General features: G+C 41.0%; 2 protein-coding genes across 2 annotated transcripts; both read left to right on the top strand.

The window, feature by feature from the left end:
• Nucleotides 1–2,231: 2,231 nt before the first annotated feature.
• On the top strand, nucleotides 2,232–8,961 carry fgf7 (fibroblast growth factor 7). Its single transcript, XM_035157485.1, has 4 exons — nucleotides 2,232–2,554; nucleotides 2,979–3,595; nucleotides 6,699–6,805; nucleotides 7,336–8,961. The coding sequence occupies exons 2-4, from the start codon at nucleotides 3,310–3,312 to the stop codon at nucleotides 7,549–7,551; spliced, it is 609 nt and encodes a 202-aa protein (XP_035013376.1). The 5' UTR covers nucleotides 2,232–2,554; nucleotides 2,979–3,309; the 3' UTR covers nucleotides 7,552–8,961.
• A 6,670-nt stretch (nucleotides 8,962–15,631) lies between these two features.
• dtwd1 (DTW domain containing 1) lies at nucleotides 15,632–19,722 on the top strand. The gene is made up of 5 exons (XM_035152239.2): nucleotides 15,632–15,761; nucleotides 17,031–17,334; nucleotides 17,518–17,655; nucleotides 18,923–19,202; nucleotides 19,330–19,722. The coding sequence occupies exons 2-5, from the start codon at nucleotides 17,077–17,079 to the stop codon at nucleotides 19,557–19,559; spliced, it is 906 nt and encodes a 301-aa protein (XP_035008130.1). The 5' UTR covers nucleotides 15,632–15,761; nucleotides 17,031–17,076; the 3' UTR covers nucleotides 19,560–19,722.
• The last annotated feature ends 26 nt before the right edge of the window (nucleotides 19,723–19,748 follow it).

Genomic DNA, 19,748 nt, shown 5'->3' with positions numbered 1-19,748 from the left:
TCTGAGTTTCTTTGGATGTCTCAGTGTTTGACTCCAGATATCTGGTGCATGGTGCTTGTACCCTTCTCTTTTGTTCCAGGTTCATGGCCACACAGTATGTGAAGGTCAGAACATAGAAAAGTTAATAATTTGAATTCTTCACCTTCTAATTTCACACTCAAAAAAACTGAAGGTACATTTTCTACTTTATGTGGGACAGAGATTAGTCCATAAGAAATGTTCTTGACCTACATGCATCATTGACTTCCGGCAGGCAGCCCCTCGCTCCTCAGGTTTTACTCTCTACAGGACACCGCCCACAGAGCTCAGAGACACAGATGAGTCTACAACCCAGCAGTACTCAGCCAGGGGATTTGTCACCTTCCCAAACCCCCTCACACTTCTCACCTTGGGCATCTCTGGAAAAGGACAGCATCTATGTCAGGGTTTCATTCCTGAGTTGCTGTTGTCCGTTAGAGGAAACTGAATCCGACAATCTGAAGCCTTGAAACAGTCCTTCATACTATATGCAGTGCGATATAAAGATGGACGACACGACAGCTCCCTTAAAGTGAAGCCAAAGTATCTCGATTGTCACCTAGTGGCTGGCAGCAGTATTGCTCATAAATCCCACCTCATCAATATTGGTAAATGGTTAGTGGGACATGGACCAAAATAAAAAGTCAAAGCAGACGTCAAATTAATGTTTCTCAAAACGTTGTCAAAGTCGTTGTTATCACATTGATGTTCGTTTGTTTGCTCATCTGTCAATTAGTTTTGATTGCTATAAAAAACAGGGCTGAAACATCACGATTGACAGCTGAGACTGAATCGCGATTTGGTGAGTGTGTGTATGGACGGGACCTCGTCACTGCACCCCCTGATCTCTACTGCGCAGACTCTAAATCCACAAGATTATATGCAGTCTATGCTCACAGCCAGCTGGCATGGCACTGCACCAAATTTTCGCAGGAAGTGAGACCACATGGAGACCCTGCATTGCTTTGAGCATGACCAGGCCCCATGGACTCACCTGCGAGCTCCTCTTACAGGCCCATCGGCAGGAGGGGGCCCCAGTTCCCCAATTCCAGGCAAGGTCACTCATTTATATAGAGGCCAATTCATGGGGGTCTTGGAATCATTCTGTCTGGCCCGTCTCTTGGGATCAATTTCCCTTGCGAGACTGCACCAGGTGCTGCTATCCCCTGACAACAGAGCGGCTCGGGTCATGCAAACCCAACTACAATGAGAAGGTGGCGGCTTATGGATGATGGTGCTGTAGAATTCTCATGAACTGCAATCTACCTGTTAGAAAGATGACTGTAAAACATTTATTGCCAGCAGAGTGCATCAACAGTATGTAATGGAATGATCTTGCTATAATTTCATTGTCTAGTTCTCTGGTATTTCTAATATGGGGGCTGCCTGAAGTGATACATTAGGTGTTGTGTCCTGGACCTAGACGTCCAAAAGGCCAGCGTGTGAACTGTCTCTGAAGTAGCAGAAGGGACAGATGAACAGGCCAGAATGACACCTAATAGATCAGGTCTTTACGACCACCAGTTCAGAGACGAGAAGGAAACCTGCTGCGGCCAGAAGTCCCTCACTCTCAGGCTTGCCGCCCTGACCTCCCCGGGGGAGCACATCATTAGGGCCCATATAAACTTTTGAAGTGGCGAGTCCAAAGAAAGGCCAGGTATGTAAGGTAGTAAAGAGTGACGTTAAATACAAACAGGAAAAGCGAAAGAGTGCATGACCCCTGACACGGAGATGAGTAGCTTTGAGCAGTTACGTCTTCTGTTTTTCTCCCCTTGGATGGATACCTGTCAGCCATAACTTATTACTTCCCACTATTACGCACTATGAGAATGAGAAGTAAAGGGAGTCTTTGAAGTTCTTTTTGACCACAGGTCAATAAATCCTCACCGAGGATTCAGTGCAGTAAGTAAAACCACTAATTAATTGTGACATTTGAAATGATAGGGAAGGAATTCTTCAAAGCTGAGTCATTAGAGCAAATATCTTAACCACCAGTTAAATGAACGTGAGTCACTGGGGGGATCTGTAACATGCACATCACAAACCTGCTCAAGTGCAACACTGTTCCAAAGAAATGCTGTAGTGAGTTCTGCACGAGCGAGCGTGTGTGCGTATGCAAATGTTCTTGAAGTATTTAGGAGTGCATACCAAGGAGAGCCTGGTATTCAGAGAGTTTATAGCTCCCTCTCATGTCCAGTGGGTGAGAGACAGCGAGGAGCAGGCAGAGGGTGTTTCTCCATTGCATCTCGGCCAGGGACAGCTGACTGGTTGGGATCTAATTGCTCTCAAGTGAGGTCAGCAGGAGGCATTTATCTAAGCAGAGTGCACGGCGACAGCGGAAGATGCACAGAGTCGGCCTGCCAGAATCAGGGAGAGATCCATGGGAATTGACAGAAGCTCCCAGCTCTTGTTTAGTTTTACTGCATTACTGGACCTGGTTTACCACTGAGGCTTCAGAACTACAGAGACTTCAAATTAAAGCTCCTGCTGAAGGGGAACACACCTCTGACAACTGCTGTCATCCTGCGGAGCTCATGTAAGTGACATGAACAAATGTTTTTTGTTTTTTTAAAGAAGCAGCGTAGTTTGTGTGTTTGAAAGGACACGTGTACTGATCCAGAGGAGCTTGCAGACCTGTAGACTTGTGAAGAAATCCAGCAGCATTTATGTAATATTCCATGTCAAGGAGTCTGTCAAAGAGCCCCAGAGAAATATTTGATTTAGGGCTCAAAGACGTTAAACACATGTTCATTCGAAAAACAAAACCAGAGGCTGTTTGAAAGTTGTATGAAAGTTTTTGGGAACTTCAAAATGAAATTGATTGACTACAAGAGAATGTTTTATACTTTGAATCTGCTTTAGCAAAAATCTCTCAACTTCAATGCCTAACTTCTAACTTCTAGTGTAACATTTTTCCAACAGCAATAATCAAACTTGTCTGTGTTTTTTTCTTTTTACAGTTATATTGTGTGTAACTTTTCCTGAGCTGGATTATGACGTCCCTCGCCGGACTATGGTCTCAAGAGGATGGAGCAGTCAACGTGCACCATCACTGAGGACTAAACACCGTCTCACAGTCCCCCATCGTCTTCCTCTTCAGACCGCTCTCCAGCTTCCGCCGACCCGACCACCTTCACAAAGTCTCCCCCACCACCGCCCAGTCTCACGGTCCCAGCAGGAGCAGGGGCACCGGGGTCACAAACCTGGGGTCGCTGGGCTGAGGGACAGTGCACAGATCTCTAGCACGCATTTCAGTATGTTGTTCATTGATCCCCACTGCATTGTATTATAATGCGCAAATGGATGCTGACATGGAACCTTCAAAATCCGTTCTCGGGACTGTACTTGCATGCAATCTTCCTGTTGGGCAGCGTGCGTGTGGTCTACAGTGACTGCACTCCAGAGCAACTTGCCGCCATCATGAACTGCTCCAAACACGAGCGCCACACCAGGAACTACGACTACATGGAGGGAGGAGATGTGCGCATCCGTCAGCTGTTCAGCCGCACACAGTGGTTCCTGACAATCGACGACAGAGGCAACATCACTGGGACTCAAGATGCCACCGACTGCAACAGTAAGGATGGCTCTTATTGCTCTTATTGTCTAATTGTGTGGTTTTTATTAGCATTAAAAACATTAAACGATATTTCCCACAGCTCAAGACTTAGCACTGGAGTTGAAAGTGCTAAGTCTTGAGCTGTGAAATCTTTCCACTGAACCAGTAAAAAAAATCCTTGGCCTGTCAGGGTGACAGAAGCACGTGGGAGGTGTTATTGTACACAGTTCTCCACAGTGTAATCACAGTGTTAATGGGTGAAGTGTCTGCGTTAGAGCAGCCAAAGTGACAGAGGTAAAATGAAGCAGGTGGGGTTTTTGGCTTTTTAAACCATAACACGATGTAAACACAGGCTGTGATGGAGTAAACCGCAGGATGGTGGAAACCCGATGGGTCCCAGGGCCCCGTGACCTCGGACTCACTCTGGCACGCTCACGTTGGTTCAGCTCCATTTACTCTCCCGTAAACCTACAGTGTCGACATTGAGGAAAAATATGAAAAACAAATTCTCACCACCTGGTTTGTGACGTCTCACACTGCACTGTAAAAACTGTCAAATAATACATGCTGGTTTACTACTGAATGGTTTGTTTTATTCATGGTCCATGTTAAATATGTTTTAACTCTATATGTTGTTAAAATGTTCACATTTTTTTTAAGGTTGTGGGTTTTTTTTAGATGCCACTGGAAGTCTCTGTGATTGTGAGGATGTTTTACGTAGTTATCATTTCCTCTGGTCTGACAGTACGGCTGCGGCTGGAATGTTGGCTTGACAGAGAGAGCGAGAGATGCCTCATGGAAAAGATGCTTGTGCAACAACTGGCAATCAAAGACAGAAAAATTGATACACCCACTTATGCGGCTGACAGTCGCACGCTCAAACCTCACGGAAATTAAAGCAACGAGCCTTTGAAGAAACCAACGTGCTGCCGGTATATGTGTAATAAATCAGTGATTGGTGTTTTTTTGGGTGGAGTGAGTCATGAAAAGGTGATTGCATGATGAGACAGCAAAACAAGAAAAAGAAAAAGAAAGTACAACGAGAAACTTGTTGCTTCATTAATTTCACTTAAAAAATAAAGACTTAATTTGAGCTCATCTCTTGCACCACAAAACAAGATTTTACTAACTTTATTATATTTCAGCGGGCTGTTTTGACATAAAAACATAAAGTCTTTTATTCATTGAAGCTTTTGTAACTGGAATGAATGGAGAACTAAAATGTCACACTCTGATTTTGGGCAATATCGACAAAACTGTTTTTACAACTTTTCAATAGCAGTGATAAATCATTAAAGGAATACAAACCCATGTTAAGTATGAGATAAAATAGATTTACTTACTTTGCAAACACATGTATGTTTGTGTCCAAATGAAACCACATGTTCATATTCAACATCTTGTGAAAATAAAACATCAATAAAAGTTATATGAAACCACAGCAAAGAGCAGATGAACCACTTCTAATCAATCAGGTTTAAACTCATGATAACTAGAAATCAGAGACGCTCTTTAATACTAAAAGTTAGAGAGTTGGAGTTTTCCATTGTGTCTCAGGTTAATGTTTGACAGACCTGGTGTCAGGTGGAGCCAAATAACTGAGAGACAGAAAATGTCATATTTCGTATGCTCGTTGTGTAGATATAATTTTGAATTTTGAAAATGAATGATTGAAATGAATTTATTAGACATTACATCTTGTCACATGTCACCTCTGTGAGCCAATCAGCAGCCGATGTTCATCTCAAATTGCCCAATGGAGCCTCACTCCTGGAAGTCTGTCTGTAACGTCCCTGTAATGTAAACACCGGATGCTAACTCTGTTCAGGAAAAAGCAGAACTGGGGATTACCCCCGCGTTTGTCCAGGGGCTGGACCAGCGAGTGACGACAAATCTGTTCAAGCTGAGGAAAGCTGGAGACCGTCCACAATGTTAACAGTGGAAATGTGTTTCCATCTTCCCATAGCAGACCAAACAAATGTAGCCGCTACATGTAATACTATAGGAATAGCAATGCCTAAGTGCTAAAAGAGACGAAGCTATAATGAAATCCCAGCTTGAGACATGCGATGAATCGAAATGTTACTATATGAGAAGAGGGGGGAGGGGGCGGGGTCACAGGTTTAGCTATATTCATTTTAACTTCACTTCAAATCCTGAATAAAACCCAACAGGGGGATGGGAGCTCATAAACGGACAGAGATATTAAGTCAAATATCAAGTGCAAGCACAGCACAAACAACATTCCAAGATTGGGAGAGCGCCATCTGGTTGTGATCTAGCAGATGCTAAAATGCAGCATGCTCAATGTCAGTCTGAAAAGCTTCAATAGTCTTCTCCCCCTTTTATCTCCGCCTGCCAAACCGAGGAACCTCTGCGATGTGTAAAAATGAACGGCGAGGTTTGAGCTGTTATTTATAAGTCTGTGACTTGGAACCTTGGGCTGCATATTTCTGTGTTATACTCTGAAGCCCTGTGATTACAGGTTTTGCAGGTCAAGAAGTTTTATGATTGAACAGTAAATTGCACATTTAAGAGCCTTTTCTATGGTGAGACATGCATTTCACTTTTTCCACTGAGATAATGAGACGTGTATGACTCGTGGACTAATGATCAGTAATCTGTTTATCTGTCTGTAAGTTGCATTATTAGCTCCTCTAGTTTCAAGGGAAGCAAAACCCCATCGCAAATATGGTGAATCTCAGACCTTTCTACTAAGGAGACGGAAACACTTGTCTTGTATAAACCTAATTCCCCATATAGTCTCCTGATAGATAGTCACGAAACCAAAATTGAGCATAAGTGTTTTTACTCTCCCACGTATTCGAAGAGCAGACCTTAAGTGTAGCGTGCAAAGCTCATGCGAGGAGGTAGTTTTCTCAATCCCAGGAGAGCGAGGCCTAATCTGTCTCCCATATGTGCCATGACCATAGGTTGTGGTTTGTGTAACGGCCACCCAGGCCAGTTAACAGAGCTTGAATAAAGCCAGAGCGGCCGCAGCCTGATTATCCACAGGAACTTCCATCCCCGTTTGTTAATGATGATGAATGTTGAGCGCTGGATGTTGATGACAGGTCTTATCTGCTCTGTAATACGTCTCACTCTCCTGACTGTCTGGCAGGTATCCTGGAGATCAGGACCGTGTCCGAAGGCGGCGTACTGGCCATCAAAGGTGTGAAGAGTCAGCTCTACATTTGTATGACGAAGGCTGGAGTGCTGCAAGGCGAGGTAAGGTTTGACCTCAGTCAGAAGAACCATACACAACACAGTCAAGTAGAAGGAGCACACACCTACGCCAAGGCCACTTTATCACCATATTGCATATTGAGATTAGATACATACCTACACAGAAACGTTCTGCAAACTGTTCACATTAAACGCAGGCAAAACATCTTTTCTCTGACTTAAAAATACGTATTTCGAGTCACAAAAATCCCAATCATTATCCGGATCACCGCCACATTTCACCTATTCATAGATATTAGCGCTATACACGTGCCTGGTTTTTCTCATGTAGATCTCTCTAGATTTAACGAGTTCTTTCCTGCATCCTTCCACCAAGTTTTGTTGAAATCTGTCCAGTAACAACCCAACAAACAAATGCACAGGGGGGGAAAACACAACCTTAATGGCAGAAGTGATCAACACAGAAATGGAACAAAACATTTGCACCAGACCAAACCATGATGAGAATAAAGACAAATGCTGGCGACTGCAGATTGTATTCTTACTAAAGCTGTTATATCTTTCCCTGACAGGATACCTACAATGAAACCTGCAACTTCAAAGAGGTCTTCCTAGAAAACTACTTCAACGCTTACTCCTCTGCAAAGTGGACAAAAAACAGCAAAGAAATGTTCATAGCGCTGTCTCAGAAGGGAAGGCCGATGCGAGGGAAGAAGACGAGGAGGAAGCACATAGCATCTCACTTCATCCCTATGAAATGCAGGGAGGAAGAGCGGAGGGTGGACTGACAGCAGGACTCAAATAGCTTATGATTTCAACCACATATTATATATGTTAATAGACACATGTAAACTCAGTACCGAACATCCCACTCCACTCTCGTCAAGTTGTATACAAGTTGTGTAGTATTCCATGATGTGTTGTCGTTTTTATATGAGAAAACGACAGATTGGGTTCAGTGAAGAACGAGAAAATACTGAAATATTTGTAAAGTGCTTAAACCACGACACAAACTGTAAAAACACTAAAGTCTACTCAACGTTATTGTTATTTTGAGTTAATTATTATATTTCCCTAAAAAAAGCAGCAACGTGTTTTCTCATAAAACAGTAAAATACATGAGTATATATATAAACGCACAGTCAGGACTGTATTCTTTTCTAAGGATGATCAGCACCCAGCCAGATGAGGAGACCTGAACCGTCAACACTCAGCTCCAGAGAGGTTTGGCTCGACGAGCTGTTGACGTGCTGAAGCAAGCTGGACTTGTCTTTTTATAATGGTACTGGTGCTCGGAGCACACAAAACAGAGGCACAATAAATACCATTACAACAATGTGCTCGCTGAAATTACAGTTTGCAGGACCATCTGTTCGTGGATGATCTGTTTCCATCCCTCTGTCTTTCTTTTGTTAAAAACCAGACTCGTGGTCTAATGCATTGTAGCTGCTCACTGACGCCCTCCTTCATTATCAAGGTGTGATTTTGAAATACTAAAATATTCTGCTGCTGCTGATGAAAAGATATCATGATTAAAATGTTACCAACATAAAGAATGTGTAAGATATGGAATCTCGTCCCCTTCACAATAAGAGTTACCAGTACTGTGCGAGCATGGGTTTATTTGAATTGTTAGTTTTTGTTAAGAGGTTACTACGGTAACACGGAAATCGTATAATTGATATTTGTATTATCCATTCTGTCTTTATCACAACTTATCCCCCTCTTAAATCCCAAAGGCCAACTCTCTCTGCAGGATATCACCATATATGTTATATATTATATAATATACATAATATACATAATATTCCAGTCCTGGCCACAACATCACAGTAACTTATAATTCACAGTTCTAAGTTATTTGCTTTATTTATGCAAGTGTTGAAGCACAGTATTACTGATACTGCATTACTTTTGACCACTAAGAACGACCAAAGACTTCACAACATATTGATGGAAACTATAGCTTATGAAGTTACTTCAATTACTCACACAGTCATTAAAGTCAAGGTGAACTTTCATTTCTTTTTGGGGTCATTTTTCCAGAATTCACAAGCACTTTTTTCTCCTCTGTCAAATATCTGGAACTCATTTTTTCTTGCTAAATGTACAAACTTTTGTCAACTTTTGTCAACCCTCTACATGTCAGCTGACACACCGGCCACCTGGTAAAGTACAACCAACATGTCTTAGCAGCTTTGTCGTACTAATAATAAGTAATTTTATTCAGTGTTGGTGTAAAAAAAAATAGCGCTTCATGTAACTTCAGCAAAAGAATCTGCCACGTATGAAACGATGAAGCTGAGCAGCTCTGGAGTAAGATGAAGAGGGATTTTATTCTGCTGACCCACTTTGAAATAAAAATTTATATGCCCTCATTTACTCAATAAATCAGACTGGAGACATAAACAAGTTTTTTTTTTATATTTGCATGCGACCATTTGTAAGAAATATGACCTCATTGTTTAATTGCATCTTTTCATCAATACTCTGAAGCCTGATTCATGTATAAAGATATGATCTCTGAGTTGCAGTGATTCTGCTCTTACTGGAAAATGACTGCTCAGGGATTTGTCTTAGCCTCATCTCGAAAATCATTTGATGAATTTAAGGTTGTTTGGCCTCTAACGCTGTAATTCCTCTGTAAATGTGATACACATTGAGCAACCACAGTGTTTGCAGAACTCTGTTATTACCACAGTGCTCTGGAGATACTACGCAGTCCATTTCCCGTCTTAACGACTGAATGGCGAGATAATCGAATGCGTCGATGTTGTCTCTCAGAAAAACTGAACACACGTTGCAAAGAAACATTTGGGAAAACGTCAGAGTCCTTGGACGGTCCAAAGCTTACGATGTGCATAAATAAACTCAGTCTGATAAATGAGGGTCAGATTTGAGAGGATAAATCTATTCATTTATGATGGAAGAGATCAAAAACACATCCTTCTCACTAATTCCCTCTGAATTTATATTAAACTGAGCATCAGTGGAGTTTAGTCAGAGCACAAAAATATCACAGACATATTGGCAGGGCTCCTATACGCTCATGCACACATATATAAAGCTGTGCGTGCAGGCATAAAAACACAGACAGACACGGAGCACGAGATTTACCTTTTGCCTGGGTTCACATCTGGCTTAGAGAACCCCTGTCAGATAAAGACAGTCAAATTGAGAGAGCAAACCCCTGAAATACGTTTGACCCAAACAACATCTGAGCAAGGTGAAGGCTTCTGCCAAGTCACGCAAAGTTAGTCTTAGCAGATAATTTGTTACATGCTCAAAATGTAAACACATTTCAGAGTCAAGGCTGTGTATTCCCAGCAGTACGAGGCGAGGCCCAAGCCAAAGGAGAGTGAGGGAGAACTGTCACAGACGCGGAGCTGCAGACTTCCAGGAGAGAAGACGCAACACATGCACGCCAGACACATGAATTACACTTACAAGGTGCATCCAAGACCCACAGATTGTGTTTAATAAAATGCTCCCGAAATCACAAATCATTTTAAAAACCCTTTTAATGCTTTTTTTTCATTTGACAAATTCTGCGATTCCAGTGCACTTGTCTTCATCTGTTATGCATTAGATTTATCAAAAAGCTAAATTATGAAAGCAGCTCTGCTCTTGCCAGCGATGACATAAGGTTTTTTTTAAGTAAAAAACGTTTTTGCCTTGTGATGTCGTCACCGATTGTGTGTTGTTCAAACAGACTGTCTGAACAGATTTTATGAATAACAACTTATCGATAATCAGGTGCAGTCACAACTTATGGTCAGATGTGTTGGTTAATAATAATGGAATCAAAAAATTGTTATAAGCTGACAACCCATCAGTAGATACGGTGGTTTACTGTGGTTTTATAACACAACTTCACCATTTTACAAGTTATAATATCAGTTAATGGTCAAGTTAATCTTCACAAGTCTCTGCTTCTTTCAATTAAACTTAATTGCAGAGACAAAAGGTCCAAATCTATATAAAAACATTAAGATACAAACATACAAATAAAATCATAGCAGCTCACAGATCCCCAAACAAACTACAGTATTCTTAAAACTCGTAGCCTACGGGCATTTGTGTTTCCAGAAACGAAGGGAATACCTAGTGTCACTCTGTCGAGGCGGAGTCGAGGCCATAACATTTGTTGAATCAGTTAATCGACACATTTATTTGTGCATAAGACCGCTTGGAGAGAAGGAACATCACACATCTGACTTGCACTGGCCCATCTTGGGATTTTAGGAAAAAGTATAAATGCAAAGGTTTTGTCCTTTCAGCTCAACTGTAGCTGCACCACAAGTGCATCATATAGAACCGAGTACAATGGGCTCTAAAAAGGGCTTTTTTAATATATATGTATAATTATACATCGTCATCATCACATAAATCTTCATTTTCTTTGCTCAAACAAGCAGCCGAGGAGCCTCTGTGCAGTTTGATGGACGTCCTGAGATGAATAACGACTCTATGACAAGGGTTTAAACCAGTAGCTCTACATTTGCGTTTTGGTAGAAGCATGAACGCAGACAACCACATCCCAATATCACAGACAGCGTGTGCGGGCACGAGCAAAGCCTGCAGGGAGGTTGAAGGAAGTCTGACACTGTCTGTGCACAGCTCTGCAGGACAGGTCGGACTGAGACGGGCAGAAGACGGAGAGGAGGATGAGAAAGAAAGAAAGGCTAGTGAGGATGAACAGGGAGAGAGGCTGGGGAGTCTCGTGCGATGGGGAGAGGTGGTCTTGGGACAGCGGGAGGAAAGGGAGGCCCCAAGAGGAGGGGAGGGGGGGGGGGGGGACACGCAGCTTGACTTGATACATTTCATGGCCGTAAACCTTCGTTTCCCCCGGAGGAACTCTGGGGTTATGTAACCTGGGGAATTCTCTGTTTGCAGGCCTTAGCACGGAAACCCCAGAACACCAGATCGTTGTGAAAGAGGACCGGGACCTCCAGCAACTCACCGCAATATCGCACTTATCCCTGACAGTGAATTTAAACCACACAGGGAAATGATAAATTGTTATTAAGAAAAGATGTTTATAATAATACCCTATTACGCTTAAAAGAACATACTCACTTCTTGACATGAAACTGAGGAGAAAAACACAACTGGATGGCCATTTTAATAAAAAGTGGAGGACTAGCTGTCCCATTCTTTTCCAAAGAGAATATAATGACTCATTTAGTACCAAAATATTGTTTGGTAATTAAAATCTAAATCAAATCAAGATTATTTTTTAAAGCATATTTAAAAACAACCAGATTCAACCAAAGTGCTGAACAATAAAATAGAAATAGAATAAAAGGAGATCATTAATCTATTATCACCTTTGCCAAGGAGAACCAACACTAAATATCTTTACATCACAAATTATAACTACACTTTCGTCTGCTCATGCCCACCCCCCACTACTCCATCACCTTTATTCATTCATTTATTTTAAGTTTTCTGGAGAACCGGGCAGAAATTCAGGGTGAAACAATTTATTTATCCCATTTTTCAACTAATTTGGAAAGTATATAATAAAGTTTGTTTAGGTAAAGGTTCCTGGTTTTTCCCGGGTACCACAGCTTCCTCCCACAATCCAAAGACATGCAGATTGGGGTCAGATTAACTGGAGACTCTAAATTGACCGTAGGGTGTGAATGTGAGAGTGAATGTTTGTCTCCGTGTGTTGACCCTGCAATACACTGGTGACCTGACCAGGGTGTAGCCGACATCTCAACCAGTGTCAGCTGGGATTGGCTCCAGCTCCTCCTGCAACCATCAACAGTGGTATAGATAATGGATGGAAGGATGGAAGGATGGATGGATGGATGGATGGATGGATGGATGGATGGATGGATGGATGGATGGATTGATGGTATCTGGCTTTTTGTAGCTTGAGTTTTAGGTTTGAAAATTACTAACTAATGCTCAGAGATCTGTTCTAGCCGTTGATGATGGGATGAGGAGAATGCTGGAGATCAGGATTGTGATGAGCACTGGATATGAAGGGGTGGAGGTGAAAAGGGTGGAGTGAATATTATATCCGCTTATCTGTCCAACTAATATATTGACAGCACTGACATCTTTCAGGGATTGAGGATCCAGGAGCTTGAAGACGAGTGTAAAGTCTCCAGTGGTTATTTCAGGGGTCCGGCAGGGAGTGTACCAAATTCCATGGAAACACACCGTCTGTTTTGTAAACTTGAATTCCAAGAAACTTTGATATCAACAGAGGAATGCTGGCATTGGTTGGTAAAACCTTTCTAACCTGCTGATCCATTAAGGTATTGGAACAACATTCTAACAAAAAAATTGTCTCCTTCAAAACTACTGGCAGCAGAGTCTGTGGATTATCCAGAGAAACCAGAGCACTTTTAATGGAAACTTTTCCTTACTCCTACTGTGTTGGATGTTTCAAACAGAGGATGATTCAAATACCTTTTGGATTTAAACGGTTCAACAGCTTGTTGATGATTTCATGAAGTGCATCTTTAAATAATTAAATGAAGTGGTTACATATGTTTGCAACATTTAAAGATGTATACAGTGATTATATGAAATGAAAGATGATTTACTTTAATAGTAAAAAGTGATAAATTTGAACACTACTGTCTCAGTTATGAGGAAAATATTAAGCTTTCACACACTGAACTCTCAATTAACTTGTTGTAATTATTTTGTGGATGCTTAGAATTATTTTTAAAGCCTAAATTCGAATTCTTTATGACAAAAAAATGGCTTTACATTGTCTTAGCACATTCAAGTATGTTCAACCATAAAAAAACACACTTTTACTTTATGTGACCATGAGCAGGACTCTCGTCTCCAGCTGCTGTCGTGAATCAACTCAAGACTTTGTTCTGTCATGAGAAGAGTTTGGGCTTCGGATCATAAAAATACGCTCGGCAACTGTAAGAAGAAATAACACAATGTAGACAAGGGAAAGTCTGGCAGCGTAAAAAACATTTCAAATATACATAATCAGTGTGTGGTTACCTGAGGCCCAGAAGGACGGAAGTGTCTTGAAGCTGTCTAGCCGTCATTCTTTTGATTCATTGTGTACTGCTGGTGTCAAGCAGACTGGATACATTAATCCATCTATTCATCCATTCTCTATACCCCGTAAAGTTTCAGGGCCACTGGGGGAGGCTGGAACCAATCCCCGTTGACACTGGTGGAGCGGTGAGGTGCACCGTGGACAGGTTGCCAGCGTATCACACGGCTGAACTACAGAGACAAACAACACTAAGGGCCATTAAGAGTGTCTGGTTGACCTAAGCTGCATGTCAGTGGACCGGGGACAACACGCAAACTCCACACAGAAAGAACCTGGATACACCATAGTTTCAATATTAGATCATATTTATATTTGTCTGACTGTATTTAGAGCTGGCAACAACATGCTGAAGGAAATAATGCATCACTAACGGCGAACTCAGTCTGGAGCTGCTGTCGTCAGTAAAACAAACATTTCTGAAATGTGGTCGGACAGTCAGACTAAACAGAAAATGAATGAATTTAATAAAAACACGTCAGGAGCAGCCTCTCCATTCAAAGTGGATGCAGGCCGATGAATCTCAACCACGATAACGCTGTGTCTCGCTATGTGACAATTTAATGCTGAGGGCAACACAGAGCATGCAGACCATAAAACACATTGCGAGACATAATCAGTAAAATCCTGTCTCTGAAAACTAAAGCACGGACACTTCGAATCTGTGCAGAAAGAATCATCAAATGACGTTTTTAAATAAAAGGTAAATGGACTGTAGTGCTTTTCTTTTTATGCACGGCCATATTTAATAGAACGTCTGAGAAGTCTTCAGGGTTGACAGATGACCCCTGTGTGAATAATAGGACTAATATTGATAAGCTTCACTGCCATGATTCCAAACATCCTGGAACACAGCACACATATGGCAGGTGTCTGATTGTTTGGACTCTAATATCACAGACACCGAAAGGTCTAATTCGACACACATCTGTTTGCCATGTACGTCTGCATGCGATAGACTGTTTCATAAAAAGTGGAAGAGTCCAGGTATCTTTGAAATCTGACATAAAACAAACTGTTGTACGTCAAGCACATCTGGCTTTGAACATGACACATTTTGATATTTTACACTACTTTTGGCTTTGATCAGCCATCTTGGAGGAAATATCTGTGCAACCCGAATTTTGCTAATGCAACACGACTCGAGGACACGAGCTGCTTAATTTAACTCGGCTGACAGAGCATCACCGAAAATACCAGTGTAGCAGAGTGAAAACAAATCATAACTGAATTATACCATATAACTTCACAACTGTTTCCTTTCAAATTATTTCAATACGGAAAAATTCGGAGACGTGAAAATATGAATTAAAAATGATGTCACTACCCAGTTGATATGTAAAGGATTCTAAGGAATACTGCTTTTTTCAATTTACAGTAAAATATCTCTCTATCTATATATACAGTATAATTTATATATGATAACATTTATTAAATTACCATTAATCCCACACAGGGAGATATTTTCTGTGGGAAGTGGTGTATTATCAGATTTTTTTAGTGTGCAACAGAAATGGAAACTGTCCAGAGTGAAACTTAAATAAAAGTTAAGGGTTAATATGTTATTAAGAGTCAATTTTAAATATTTGAAACAAGAAGTGCATTAGCAGAAATAATGAGGTATATTCTGCTTTTAACAATAAAACTAAATCAAAATGATTAAACTAATAACAATAATACAAGATACTGTGATACAATGTTTTAGAGACTTGATGAATGAAACAAACTAAAATAAAACTTTCCAGATTAATAACAAAGTGTTTTTCTCACAGAACTTCAGTATCTCATTGTTTACCTTTTCCTCTGGAGTACTACTTCCGGCGTAGAAGAAGACGCTCACGTCTCTGAACGTAAACACCGGTAGACACGTGTTTAGCAGGATTAGCTTCGAGCTAGCGGACACCAACCTGCCTCCAGCTCATCTGACCCACGCTGACGTCTCTTGTCCTTTTGGTATTCACCGTTTTCTAACTCCAGCCATTAGGGTTTCTGTGTGTTAGCATTTAGCCGAAGCGACAGCGGCTGTGGTGGTGTCAGACATGCTAACAGGAGCTAGCTTCACTAGCATGGAAACGCGGATGTTGACTGTGTTGTCACGTTAGCTCCACTGGGAAGTGTTTGGTCCCGTTGAGCTAAAACAAGATATTTACAGCGACATATAAAAATACATGGTTATAACGCAACGTCGCCACATTGTGTGTAGTCGTTTGTGTTTCGCTAATACTTCTGTAGCTTTGTTGCTTTAGCTGATGCTCGGTATCACCTTGTTTTCACATTGTCGCTGTCCCATGTGAGTGTTGTCAGTTTATTAGGAACACCAAACCCAAACTAATACAGTCTAAAACAACAGTCCTACAGTAGATCCCACTTTATGAAGGTTATAATGTTTGGATGATGTTGATGAACAGTATTCATTCATAGAGAAAGTGTTGCTCCTGTTATCAACAACACAAGCTGCAGCCTCCAAGGGTTAGATCCATAATCCAAGGAGATGCCTTCATAACGCTTATTAGATGTGGAACCTGGCAGAAAATGGAAATACCTAGGAAAGTACAAGTACCACAGTTTGCACTTGGATACAGTACTTGTGTATTTTGAGAAAGAATTGCTGTCAGATTATATAATTTATTACTGTGGAAAAAAGCTGAAAGAGATTCAGTGATCGTTTTTCTCTATGGTCAGAAAATTGTGATTATGATATTAAGTAAACTAATAAATGTTATGCCCGGCAAACATGAAAAAAATATAACTTCCAAGAAAATACAAAACTAGATCGGCTAACGGGTAAAAAGAATGGAAAAGGAACAAATGAAATACCAAGAAATTATGACAAGAACAAAAAATACAAATGTATGCATTCCTACCTATGCATACATAATGTATATGAACCCACATGCACATATAGTAGCCAGTAGATAGTAGTTAAAATAAAATCAGAAGATAGACAGTTATACCTGACGTTTGTGCCTTTGTACCCATGAAAATATTTCTTCATTCAAAATTCTAGACACCATCCAGTGAGATCACTGTCTAAGTATTATATTAAAATACCAAATACCTCCCACCTCAATCCATCTTCAAAATAACTTTTTATTAACAACCTTCAGCTTGTTTAATGGCTTTTCCACATTATTGCACGCCTCTCCCTTACAGTTATGTAAATGTTGGTTTATTTCTGTTGGCTAATATTTGATTGTCACCCTTGTTCTGCTCGTAATGTAGGTCCCACATTCTTGAGGACTGGTCTGTCAAAATCTAAAGAGCAAGTATGAGCAGCCTGGATCCGGACCAGCATCTCCAGCTCGGTTGCCGTGACAAAACAACAGTCTCCAGCGATTCATCAGACACTCATGAGCCGGCCAAGCCGCCTCTCCACGGTCTAAAATTGGCTTCACACGCAGTGCTGGAGAAAGCTCAGCAGAGGGGCAGGTTGAAATGCTCTAAATGTGGAGGATCAAGGATGTTTTTCTGCTACACATGCTGCTCGTTACTGGGTGTCAGCCTGCAAGAAATCCCCTCAATCAAGGTCAGTGAGAGGTTAGGACTCACTTGATTGTTCTCTTCAGAGAGGCCTTCAGCTTCGCTGTAATAGTAGCATCACAATATAGGGGAAAAAGTTGAGTCATTTCTTTTGTGTAAGATCTATGGAATAATGCACATGTTGTGGTTGAAATTGAACTGTCTTCTCCATATCGTGTGTTGCGCTCAGCTTCCAGTGAAGATAGACATCATCAAGCATCCAAATGAGACAGATGGCAAGAGCACAGCGATCCACGCCAAGATCCTCGCACAGAGCGACGTCACCATATACACGTACCCCTGCATACCTGAGTATGAAAAGGACAAGGTTAGTTAAAGAGGAAGACTGATGTGGATATATGGGGGCTAAAAAATTACAGATACCACTTTCTATATTTATGTATGAATACATGTACTGGAAACAATTAACTGAGGCTTTACAGTTTATCCAAAAGCTTTTTATAAATAAAAAGAAAACACAACAATACAAATAAACATACTTTTTTTTTAACTGTATACATAGATGCACACAATTCCTGCATTTTTTATTCTGTAAATTAAAACATAAACACCAATACCAATATGTCTGTGAAGGCTCATATGGACTTACAGATGAATTGGTTGAGATCATTTTAGGTGTCATTGTGAAGCTCTATTTTTTATGGCTGCAACTAATGATTATTTTCATTGTTGATTAACAATCATTTTCCAGAATAATCGTTCAATTATCGAGTCTATTGAATCAAAAGTCAAAAAAATTGTGTGTCGAGCCATTTACATTTTTCCAAACCTCACTCGTCTATCTGCTCACTGAAAAAGCACATTTATTTAATATAATATCTCACAAAAGTAAGAAAAGTAGCATTTCCTCATATTTAAGAAGCTCATAGAAGCAAATGTTTGGTACTTTTTGTCTGGAAATCAAAAGTTTAACTGATAATCAAAATAGATGTCAAATAGTTTTGTGTTTCAGCTGTTGTTCCATGTTTTCACTTATTGGAAAACCACTAGCGTCATTGCATCTTGTTTAATTTTTCATCTTTATTTTATTCTTATTGCAAGCAGATGCTTCTGAGTCTTGTTTGGATTCTGTTACTGTTCACTAAATCCTTTTCATGTGATACTGACGTAGATGCGTGTTATTGTTCACCATCACCTGTATTTGTTGTGTAACCATATTGATCCACTGATCTGCACTGTATACAACTTCATAATGTGGAATTTATAATATATTCAAAAGATTAAATCAGTTGCTGTATTTTCATATTTGATGTTTGATGATTTTATATTTCGTAGCATTATTCGTATTCAGCACAATCAATCAGTGGCTTTAGTGCACATGCTATGTAATATGTTTATTGGCTTTGACAGTACCAAACACCTCCTCTATTTTACTTAGAACAATCTCGTGTTTTTAGTTTTCAACTCTCTTTTGTTCGTATCAACCTTCTTTCCTCTTCAGTGCTTCCTAAACCCAACCACTTACAAATCACCAACTGTGGAAGCAACACATCTTAAAAACACATTGTTTTAAACTCTGCTCTTGTTGTGTGTGTTCCAAATACGAATCTGTGTTTCCTCTCTGCCCTCTGGAGGTGGTGCTGGTGTTCCCTGGTCCAGGGGCTGTCTCGGTCCAAGACATGATGCAGTGTTTGCGTGACAGGTCTGACAGCAGGTCACATGACCCCTATGAACCCTGCATCAAGAGGCTGAAAAGTGAGGAAGTTCAAGGCGCCACACACGCTGCGGAGAGCGCGGGGACCCCAGACGAAGCAGAGGGCTCCGAGTCACGGGTGTATCCCCTACAGAGGGTGGTCTTCATTGACAGCACATGGAACCAGACCAACAAGATCTGCACCGATGAGAGACTGCAAGGTAATTGCATTTATGCAGCTTTTCAAAGAGCTTCGACTGCTGGTGATTATAAAGGTCAAATTTACTTTATACACAATACTGTTTGGCATGATCTCATCCCCCCGCCTTGTCTCGTGTTCTCTTCCAGATTTGCTCCAGGTCGAGCTCAGGGCGAGGAAAACATGTTTCTGGCGCCATCAGAAGGGCAAACCAGACACCTACCTGTCTACTATTGAGGCTATTTATTATTTCCTCAAAGACTTCCACGAGCACTGCGTTGCTCGGGAGTATAAAGGAGAATATGACAACCTTCTGTTCTTCTACTCCTACTTGCACTCAGTCGTCAACAAAGCCAAGATTTCTGCTGGAAAGTGCTGATGAACGCTGGGAAGAAAAACTGGAATGAGCTACAGGTCATCCGTCAGGAGGAGACTCGCATGCAAGCTCCAGCCTGTGTGGCTGAGTGATCTTTCATTTTGTAAAGGAAACTGAGGCACTATTTGTTTAACTATATGCAATAAAGCAGTTTTTTGTTTAGTTACGTAACGTGAATGATTTGGGTTGGAA

This window comes from Hippoglossus stenolepis, chromosome 1, assembly GCF_022539355.2.
Source record: "Hippoglossus stenolepis isolate QCI-W04-F060 chromosome 1, HSTE1.2, whole genome shotgun sequence".
Lineage (NCBI taxonomy): Eukaryota > Metazoa > Chordata > Actinopteri > Pleuronectiformes > Pleuronectidae > Hippoglossus > Hippoglossus stenolepis.
The sequence above is the reverse complement of the archived record's forward strand: the minus strand, read 5'-3'. Positions and strand labels throughout refer to the sequence as shown.

Bases quoted from the DNA above. Each gene is read 5' to 3' on its own strand.
- fgf7 (XM_035157485.1), top strand. From the start codon at position 3,310: ATGCGCAAATGGATGCTGACATGGAACCTTCAAAATCCGTTCTCGGGA. The intron at 3,596-6,698 runs GTAAGGATGGCT...ACTGTCTGGCAG, and splicing joins AGATGCCACCGACTGCAACA to GTATCCTGGAGATCAGGACC. The intron at 6,806-7,335 runs GTAAGGTTTGAC...TTTCCCTGACAG, and splicing joins CTGGAGTGCTGCAAGGCGAG to GATACCTACAATGAAACCTG.
- dtwd1 (XM_035152239.2), top strand. From the start codon at position 17,077: ATGAGCAGCCTGGATCCGGACCAGCATCTCCAGCTCGGTTGCCGTGAC. The intron at 17,335-17,517 runs GTCAGTGAGAGG...TGTTGCGCTCAG, and splicing joins AAGAAATCCCCTCAATCAAG to CTTCCAGTGAAGATAGACAT. The intron at 17,656-18,922 runs GTTAGTTAAAGA...TGCCCTCTGGAG, and splicing joins CTGAGTATGAAAAGGACAAG to GTGGTGCTGGTGTTCCCTGG.